Source organism: Silurus aristotelis (assembly GCF_946808225.1).
Source record: "Silurus aristotelis genome assembly, chromosome: 5".
Classification (NCBI taxonomy): Eukaryota; Metazoa; Chordata; class Actinopteri; order Siluriformes; family Siluridae; genus Silurus; species Silurus aristotelis.
This window is the reverse complement of record NC_139578.1, coordinates 34,409,072-34,419,071: the sequence shown is the minus strand read 5'-3', so window position 1 is coordinate 34,419,071 and position 10,000 is coordinate 34,409,072. Positions and strand designations below refer to the sequence as shown.

The 10,000-nt window shown below is 44.6% G+C and overlaps 3 protein-coding genes and 1 long non-coding RNA gene across 4 annotated transcripts in view; 2 read left to right on the top strand and 2 right to left on the bottom strand.

Annotated features, from left to right (window-relative positions):
- Positions 1-2,947, top strand: part of myl13 (myosin, light chain 13) — a 7,716-nt gene extending 4,769 nt beyond the window's left edge. The window contains exons 2-7 of the mRNA XM_083541023.1: positions 722-749; positions 1,210-1,359; positions 1,440-1,613; positions 2,228-2,305; positions 2,533-2,565; positions 2,672-2,947. Coding sequence (XP_083397149.1) covers positions 722-749; positions 1,210-1,359; positions 1,440-1,613; positions 2,228-2,305; positions 2,533-2,561 — 459 coding nt within the window. The 3' untranslated portion in view covers positions 2,562-2,565; positions 2,672-2,947. The remainder of the gene's footprint in view (positions 1-721; positions 750-1,209; positions 1,360-1,439; positions 1,614-2,227; positions 2,306-2,532; positions 2,566-2,671) is intronic.
- Positions 1-10,000, bottom strand: part of LOC310725889 (uncharacterized protein) — a 537,758-nt gene that overhangs the window by 262,207 nt on the left and 265,551 nt on the right. The window lies entirely within an intron of this gene.
- The window catches only part of LOC310725919 (uncharacterized protein), a 70,717-nt gene that overhangs the window by 33,775 nt on the left and 26,942 nt on the right, over positions 1-10,000 (top strand). The gene's annotated exons all lie outside the window — the stretch shown is intronic.
- LOC310725947 lies at positions 1,520-2,305 on the bottom strand. Its single transcript, XR_014533583.1, has 2 exons — positions 2,207-2,305; positions 1,520-2,138 (listed from the first exon to the last, which is right to left on the bottom strand). It is a non-coding gene; the product is annotated as an uncharacterized lncRNA (long non-coding RNA).

Genomic DNA, 10,000 nt, shown 5'->3' with positions numbered 1-10,000 from the left:
AATTGACTTAAATTAAATTACACTATTAGTGACACTTGACTAAATATTATGGGATGTCGTGCTGTGAAGGTTACGCTAAATTAGCATTAGCTTCAGCTTGACTGGATTTTTAGCACAGTTTGGAAAAAATAACAAACCATGTGACAAAAGAAATGTGTTCACACTTAATTTAGCTTGTGTGTGTGTATATATGTGTGTGTGTGTGTGTGTGTGTGTGTGTGTGTGTGTGTGTGTGTGTGTGTGTGTCAAGGTCATTTCAACATGCTTTAGAACAGAAGGCAGACAAGAGCAGCTGAAAGAACCCGAGTGTAACTCGAGCTGACGAGTGAAATATTTACTGAGGCCTCGGGGTTAAGAAAGAAATAACATCGCACACATGTGCATTCCGTACAAACACACTGTATGACCAACACTTTTAGGAGACCAGACTTCTCCAGCCATATGTGGTCCTTCTTCAAACTGTTACCACCAAGTTGGAGATTGTATCGGACAATTGTATACACAATTGTATCGGATGCTCCTGCATCCAAAGAGTCCGATACAATAGGGATGAATGTGAACACTGACAGCAACCCCCCAAAGCAGATACAAATACTAACAAGTTTAAATTAAAAGGTTAAATAAATAAAAAAGTAAAGATGAAATTCTCAGGTAGTGAAGTTGCTTCACTCCTTTTCCTTCTCTCCATCCATTAATAATTATTCTCTCTATTCTCCTGCAGATTGAGTTCACTCCAGAACAGATTGAGGGTAAGTGGGATTTGTATTATTTGGCTCCAATTTTAAAATGGTAAAAAAATTAAATACAAATAAAAAAAATAACAGAATTTAAAATATAATTAAAAAAGTAACACTTATTTTTTAAGATGGAAACACTTTTAAATAGGTTTGGCAGCCCAAACATTCATGACTCAAACTTTTCATTAGAAATCTGCAAAAGTCCACCGAACTAGAGTGGGCTAAAAAAGTCCATGTGTAAATGTTTAGCTCCTCTATTCCTACTTTGGCATGTCTTTTTTTAATCTTTTTATTTTTTAATATTCAGCCTGTAAATTTGATCCGAAACATGATATAACTCACCCATTTCCCCGTTTTACTGTCTAATCTCCTAATCTAATCTAATCTCTACTCCTCAGTGCAGGTTCTGCTACGTTACAGTAATCCAAGTTGATAAACTTCACGCCTTATCCGTGTGTTTCCTCCTCGTTAGATTTCAAAGACGCTTTCCAGCTTTTTGACCGAACGCCAACCAACGAGATGAAGATAACCTTCGGTCAGTGTGGAGACGTCATCAGAGCCCTGGGCCAAAACCCCACCAACGCTGAGGTCATGCATGTGCTCGGGAAGCCCAAAGCTGAAGGTCAGGACCCAGGAGACATCTATACCACGTTTGAGCTGTGACACTGAGAGAAGTCTTTAAAAAGTGTGTTTGTTTTTCAGACATGCAAGTGAAGATGCTGGACTTTGACCAGTTCCTCCCCATGCACCAGCACATCTGCAAGGCCAAAGGTCGAGGCACGTTTGAGGACTTTGTGGAGGGTCTGAGAGTCTTTGATAAGGAAGGAAACGGCACAGTGATGGGTGCTGAGCTCCGACACGTCCTCGCTACACTGGGTACACATCACAAAACAATTTCATTGCTCCATCTTCTTCATCACACCATTACATCATTATTTAATTACACCAATACTTCATCACCCTATCAGGCCATCACTCCTTTCTGTCTTTAGCATCACCCCATCACTCCGTCTCTCCATCACTCCATCATTCAATTACGACTCCAACACACCATCACCCTAATGTGCAATCACTCCATCACACTTTCACTCTATTGCACCATCACTCATGTCCCTCACCCCATCATTCTGTCACTGTCATTCCATCAGTTATTTACTCCATCACACCATCATTATCACCTAATCATGCCGTCACTCCATCAAATCATCACTTCATCATTTCATTATGACCTCATCACTCCATCACTCCCACACACCTGTGAGAAGTTCCATCACTAAAATCAGGAGTGAAACTTCAGTTTCTTCTGTATTCAGGTTTAGTTTTATTTCCACAAACACTCCCAGTTCCTCTTCAGTTTCTTATTCTCTCTCTCTCTCTCTCTCTCTCTCTCTCTCTCTCTCTCTCTCTCTCTCTCTCTCTCTCTCTTTCTCTCTCTCTCTCTCTCTCTCTCTCTCTCTCTCTATGTTCACCTGTTTTTATTCTCATTTCAGGAGAGAAGATGAAGGAGGCTGAGGTGGAGCAGCTGATGGCCGGTCAGGAGGATGCTAATGGGTGCATCAATTATGAGGGTGAGAGCTTTGATTAACACACACACACACACACACACACACAAACACACACACACACACGTACGTATATATTAAAACTTTAAACTGCTACATTATACCGTGTGACTAACACAAATATATATTTATATAAATTGTACATTTACCTTTATATATAAAAGTGTGAAGCTCAGTCAGGACTGCAGGTGGCGCTGTTGTGTGTAATGCGACAATTTTTTCTCTTTCTGCAGCATTCATAAAGTACATCATGGCTGGCTGAGCAGGTAAAGTCCTCCCACACACTTCCCATAATGCACCTCTGCTTTCACTTGAATTGATATATATATTGATTTGCATATATTAATATTCCTTCTTTTCTTTTCTACACAGATTCGGGGATGAGGATGCACATTTCTCTTATTTACCTTTTTCCCTCTCTTTCTTTCTTTCTTTCTTTCTTTCTTTCTTTCTTTCTTTCTTTCTTTCTTTCTTTCTTTCTTTCTTTCTTTCTTTCTTTCTTTCTTTTTTATTATAAATCTCTTCATACCATCTCTGCTCATCCCATCTTTCTCTTCTTCCTTTTCCTGTCCTCCTGTATGTCACATCGATGTTTGTTCTGTGGATCGAAGAAAAAAAAAAGATTAAATTAAACTTTATGCTCAATGATGCTGCGACACTGAGCTGGTTTTATTCTTCTAATCCTTAAAAAAAAATAAAGTTTTACGCCATGACCTTGAAAAATCTTCATCAGAAACGTGTTTGTTCGCTGAGGAAACCTTTTCAGAGAAAAAGCTCCAGGACGTGTTTGAATGGGTTCCTGTCAGATCCTGGGACAGAGGGTGGGAATAAGGGGCTGAAACAATACAAATAAATAAATAAATCCATTCAGATGTGAATACTGACATTCATACGAACGTTAAAAGAAAGAAATTCAGAAAGAAAGAAAGAAAGAAAGGTCCTCCTCTTGGTAAACGCTCTCACTGGACCTCAGCACAGGAAATGACATCATACTCTCTCTCATGTGGTGTTTGGAGACGGCAGCAGACTTTCAGCCATAAAACAGATGTAATTATCGAGGCCTGGTTATAAATTTAGTTTCCCAGAAAGCGAGTGAGACTTCAAACACAAACACGAAACCACAACCGAGCCTGAGATGAACAACTCGCAGTTTTCTCATTTTAGTCTCACATCTATTTCTAGATCATTACACTTTTCTGTTAAAGAACTGCAGATCATTTTAATATAATAATTATATTTATTAATCAGTGATATTAAAAGAGAACTAAAACAGGAAAGAAGAGTGATCCTGAGGAAACAGAGAAAAAGATTATTATTATTTATATTAAATAATTATAATAAATCATTTCCTCTTAAATTTCACTGTGCAGTTTATGATGAAATTTAAATATGATTTTTTCCTGCTGCGTTTCCAGAAATACAGCAGCAAAGTTGAGTAATAATCATTTTCCAGTTTGTTCACTATTAAAAGTGGATTTTACACGACTCCATCCAAACGACTCCCTCCAAACGACTCCTCCTAAACGACTCCCTCCAAACGACTCCTCCTAAACGACTCCCTCCAAAAGACTCCTTCTAAACGACTCAGTACAAATGACTCCTTCTAAACGACTCCCTCCAAAAGACTCCTCCTAAACGATTCCTTTCAAAAGACTCCTCCTAAACGACTCCCTCCAAAAGACTCCTTCTAAATGACTCAGTACAAATGACTGTCTCTGGGGACTCGTTTCTAAACAACTCACACTAAATGACTCCTCGCTAAACGACTCTCTCCAAATGACTCACTTGATTGACTTTTTGCTTTATTCTGACTTTTTCACTCTCTAAGTTTCATCCTCATTCCATCTCAGGAAGCCACTGACTCATTTATTAGGGATAAACATACAATTACAGTGGTCCCCCGCTTATCGACCTTAATCCGTTCCTTAAAACCGGTCGAAATGCGAAAAGGTCGAAGAGCGAATGTAATTATCCCATAAGAAATAATGGAAAACCAATTAATCCGTTCCCGACCTCCACTGATACCCATTTATTTAAATTTTTTGCCCTGTTTTTAGCAGTATTAATACTAAATAATACATAAAATAATACAGGTACATAAATAATACTGTATATAATACAGTAAAAAGTATAAATTAAAAACATTACAAAAGTAACAAAAAATGATTGTACTGTACTTACTCGTTAAGTCGCAGTAATGGCTTGATGGAGTGAGTGGGAGGAGGCTGAGTGGTGGTGTTAGTTGTTAATTTTCACAAATCATTGCCGTCATTTGTTCGTTCAGTGGGCGCAAATTTCGGTCGAAAAACTGTTCGATAAGCGAAAAGGTCGATGTCCGAGCCGGTCGATAAGTGGGGGACCACTGTATTAGGAACAAGCGTATACATTCTTTTACCACTTTATCTCAGTCAAGCTGCTTTGAGACAATGTCCAATGTTGATAGAATCCAAAAATCGAATCCCGCATTTTAAATGAATCCAATTACAACGAGATCAATATTTCAGCAAACAACCAGCTTACAAAATATACACAACATTTATGAATTGGCATAAACATGAATTTGGGACAAAATCTACTAATAGAAATACTGTTACATAGAAAAAAATTAATCACTTAAAATCAGTTCTTGCTAAGAAGCAAGAAACGCCATGTGCTCCAACTTAAAATAACTTCCCAGTTCAACTTGTAATATCATAATTAACCGCTAGAGGGCATAATTATTCTAACGAAACGTTACCCAATGGCATAACATTTAGAGCACAGTGAAATTCAGTGATGGAGGATAAACGCGTCTCCCATTTTCTGCAGCATTTCGAAAACTTCGCCAGCAGAGGGCAGTAATGCATCAAATTCGAGTTTACCTTCCAGAAAAGCGGAACTGTTTTATAAATGACAGTATAAATGTAAAGCAGAGCAGTAAATACAAACAATAATAAACAGTGGAAGAGTCATTCAGGGGAAAGTCATTCGTGTGGGAATTGGTGTTCACCCAGATGAGGATGGGTTTCCTTTTGAGTCTGGTTCCTCTCAAGGTTTCTTCTTCATGTCATGGAGGTTTCTTGTGCCACAGGAACTATGTTGTTGTTGTACATGCATCTTTGTCTGTATATTTCTATATATTTCCTAATTTTTTCAAAAAGATTTATGCATCATAACGAACATATATTTTACAATTGAAGTTATGTTATTTAGAGAGGTTTAAAGAGAAAAATTCCAGGGAACCTGGAAAAAAGATCAAATAAAAAATCGAAAATAATCAATTGCTGCCCCCTGCTGGTTGGGTTTCCAAACTGCAGCAGGATATTACTATTTAGCCAAGTCCTTTTATTGTCAATACCACCATAGAAAGTGCAGGACACAGTGAAACGTAACAACTTTCTTCAATTTGACCAAATTAATGGACGCATTTAAAACAATGAAGTTTCCTCTATCTCTGAATTTCACTGTACACAACACTGCACTTTGTCTCTGTGCTATGATGAGGCCTAAATCCTGACTGATACATTTCATAAATGTTATTCCTCAGTAGATGTGAGCAGAACTGTTGTGCTACAACCTTTTCTAGAATCTTGGAGATAAAGGGGAGGTTTGATATTGGACTGTAGTTGGACTGCTGACAGGGTGAAGGTCAGGTTTCTTAATGAGGGGGTTGATAACTGCAGTTTAAAATATTTAGGTGCATAATGTCATGGTGCGAGTGAAGATGGGAGGCGGAAGCCGGAGTACAGCTCACTCAGGTTTTATTGACCAGAGTGAGGGAGAGAGATGCATACAAGCACACACACACACACACACACGCACACGCACACGCACACGCACACGGCAGTCCTTCGGTTGAGAGAGTCCGAGGTGCGCTTGAGGAGAAGCGTAGCTGATCCGAGATGCACGGGAAGGAGAAGCGCAGCCAGTACGGGATTGTGGAGTCCGAAAGTAATAGACGCATAAAGTCCTGTCTGAAACCCGGAACACGAAAACATGCAGCACGTAAAGTCCAACACATACAATAACGAATGGCGAGTGAATGTAAGTGAGGGGTTTATGTAGGAGTGGGGTGGAGTGATGATGAGCGTCAGGTGTGCATCGTTAAGCCTGAAGCTTCCAGGGAGGGCGTAGGCATGAGCGCCACAAAAGGGGGTGTGGCAGGTGGATTCCTGACATTACCCCCCCTGGGCACCTGACGCCCCACACCCACAGATGCTCAGAGGGCCAGGGCACTCGGAGGAGGATCCTGATGTCCGTCCAGGGTCGAAAGGGACCTGGTCAGAACCGCCGCGGAAGGCCAGGAATGGAGCAAAACCACCGGCGAAGATCGAAGCCAGGACGAAGGCCGAATACGGAGAGGCGCCTCCAGCGGTGACGGGGACGGAGAGCTGCTTGTAGCAGACACTGGGGATGGAGAGACGTCTTTAGCGGAGGCCGGAGGCGGAGAAACGGCTCCGGCATAGGACAGGGACCAAGCTGCGCCCACAGCGGACTCCAGAGGCTGAGTGACCTCCATGGCAGAGACCAGAGGCCGAGTGACGGACTCGGCGGCAATCAGGGGCAGATTGACACCCACTGGGGAGGTCTGGAGCGGCATGATGTCCAGCACGGAGGATGGGAGCGTAACAATGTCCACCCATCGGAGAATGAGTGATGCACTCAGTGTAGACCGGGAGCAGAAAAACGTCCTCGGTGGTATCCAGAGGCCGAGCGACGCCCACGGCGGAGATGAGAAACGCAGTGACACATATACATTTACATTTACATTTGCGGCATTCAGCAGACGCCCTTATCCAGAGCGACGTACAAAGGTGACACCTTCGCTGGGGCTGTTAGCCGTGACGACGCCTTCAGAGGTATTTGGGAGTGCATTGTCATCCTCTGGGGGACCTGGAGTAGAGACGTCACCCGGAAAGGGACACGGAGGCGTGTCTTCACCTTCAGACGGTCTAGGAGGTGTGGCTTCGCCTTTTGGGAGACTTGAGGCTGAGACGTCTTTGTCAGAGGAGCTCTTTGGCGACACGCCGCCGCCGGAGGAGCACAGAGGCGAGACATCGCCATCAGCGGAGCTCAGAGGAGAGACGTCGTCATCTAAGGAGCTCAGAGGCATGACGTCGCCTTCGGGGGAGCTCAGAGGCGTGACACCTTCATTGGAGGAGCTCAGAGGCGTGACTTCGCCATCGGAGAAGCTCAGAGGCATGACGTCGTCTTCGGGGGAGCTCAGAGGCGTAACGTCGCTGTCGGAGGAGCTCAGAGGCGTGACATCTTCATTGGAGGAGCTCAGAGGCGCGACGTTGCCATTGGAGGAGCTCAGAGGCGTATGTCGCCATCGGAGGAGCTCAGAGGCGTGACGTCGCCGTCAGAGGAGCTTGGGGCTATGGTGTCGCCCCCAGATGAGTCTGGGACCGCGACATCACTGCCGGATGGCTCTGGAAGCGACCTGGGGCTGTCCGAGGAACCTGGGTTACCATGCAGCCTTCATAGGCAGTACGACCTCCTCTTTGCAGCCAGGAGGCGGTACGACTTCCCTTTCGCGTCCTGGCGGTGGTACGACGTCCCTTTCGCGGCCAGGCGGCGGTACGACGTCCCCTTCGCGGCCAGGCGGCGGTACGACGTCCCCTTCGCGGCCAGGCGGCGGTACGACGTCCCCTTCACGGCCAGGCGGCGGTACGACGTCCCCTTCACGGCCAGGCGGCGGTACGACGTCCCCTTCGCGGCCAGGTGACGATGCAACGGCACCCTCGGCGGAACATTGGAGCCGAGTGGAGTGCTCTGAGGAGCCCAGGAGCAGGGTGAGGATCTCCTGGAGGCCCTGAGGCAGAGCGGAGATGGCCTGGAGCAGGGTCTGGAGCAGGGTGGAGATCCCCCTGAGGTCCTGGTGCGGAACGGTGCTTTCCGGGAAACGTTGGTGTGGAACTGAGCTCTCCGGGAAGCACTGGGGCGGATCCGTACTTTCGGGAGCGGGAAAAAGATGGTGGAGATCCGCGTTGACCATCACTAGTTCCCTTGTGAGAAGCTGGATAAACCGGGCGCATGAGCCGAACTCGCCTCCAGTCGTACTCCACAACTTGCTGGCTAGAGAGAGGGATTCCCCAGACAGCAGAGAAATGTGGAGTGCGATCTTTGCTCCCTCTGTTATGTAGGAGGCTGAATTTGACTCCACATATCCACCAACGCTCCGTAAAAATCCGCCCCATTCTGCCTTTTTGCTGGAGAAGCGAGCCGGGAATCCCGTGATGTCACCGAGGGGGCTTGGCGCTGCCGAGCATGATCCGCGTGAAACGGCAGCGGATGTCAGGGTTTTTCCCGGGGCGGAGCTTGACGGCCGCTTCATCGCAGTGGAGCGAATCCTTCCTCCGAGGTTCGGTTCGCACCGGGACCACGGCGGTAATCCGATCATTCCCCCCCCCCTTTTTTTTTTTTTTCTTTTTTTTGTGTATTCCCTTTCAGGGGTTCGTTATTCTGTCATGGTGCGAGTGAAGATGGGAGGCGGAAGCCGGAGTACAGCTCGCTCAGGTTTTATTGACCAGAGTGAGGGAGAGAGATGCATTCAAGCACACATGCGCACACACACACACACACACACACACACACACACGCACACGGCAGTCCTTCGGTTGAGTAAGTCAGGTGCGCTTTGGGAGAAGCGTAGCTGATCCGAGATGCGCGGGGAGGAGAAGCGCAGCCGGTACGGGATTGTGGAGTCCGAAAGGGACGGACGCATAGAGTCCTGTGTGAAAACCGGAACACAAAAACATGCAGGACGAAAAGTCCAACACATACAATAACGAACGGGGAGTGAATGTGTGTGAGGGGTTTATGTAGGAGCGGGGTGGAGTGATGATGAGCTTCAGGTGTGCATCGTTAAGCCTGGAGCTCCAGGGAGAACGTAGGCATGAGCGCCACAAAAGGGGGGCGTGGCAGGTGGATCCCTGACACATAACCAGTGCTAATGGAAGAGTTTATTATATATAAAACGGGTCACTGCAAGAAATGAGAGAATGGAAGCTTACAGAGTGAAGTGTGGTGAAGTGGAGACCATCTCCAATTCTGCAGTAAAGAATTCTACAATGATCTATAAAATCCTACTTAGCTATATTCATTAGAACCTGTTATAATAAACCTCCCTCCTTTGGAAAAATGTGTTCCACTTGATTTTGTGGCATAGATGTGAAGATTCGAGTTGATGTAGCTACAAAAGCATTAGTGAGGTCACCAATTTTAGGAGGAACCAGATATTTGTGCAGTGGTGATGGGCCCACAGAATTTTGGCCATATATATTAAATAGAGAGAAGAATCTTTGAGATTTGAGATGAGATCCTGATGGTAGGCCTGAAGCAGATGCATTGCTTTGATAGAAAAGCATACAAACTTTTGTTTCCCTTTATCATTTGCTGTTACTTGAATACCAGTAAAAAAAAATCAGTAAAAAACATTTGAGGATTTCACAATTGAATATGAGTCATCAGTGTCAAGTCAAGTCAAGTTTATTTCTGTTGCGATTTTCACAACGGACACTGTCTCGAAGCAGCTTTAGCGAATTTGAAGAGTTAAGGTGAATGGTGTGTATTTATTCTTGTCTTTAACCATAATCCCATTGTTCAATTTACTCAATATTCCTCTTGTTCTGTAAGACACGATGCACAAATCAATGTTTATAGAAGCACCAACTAAGTAAAACCTGGATTCTGATTTTCTTGTTTTCATTAGCTTCAGGT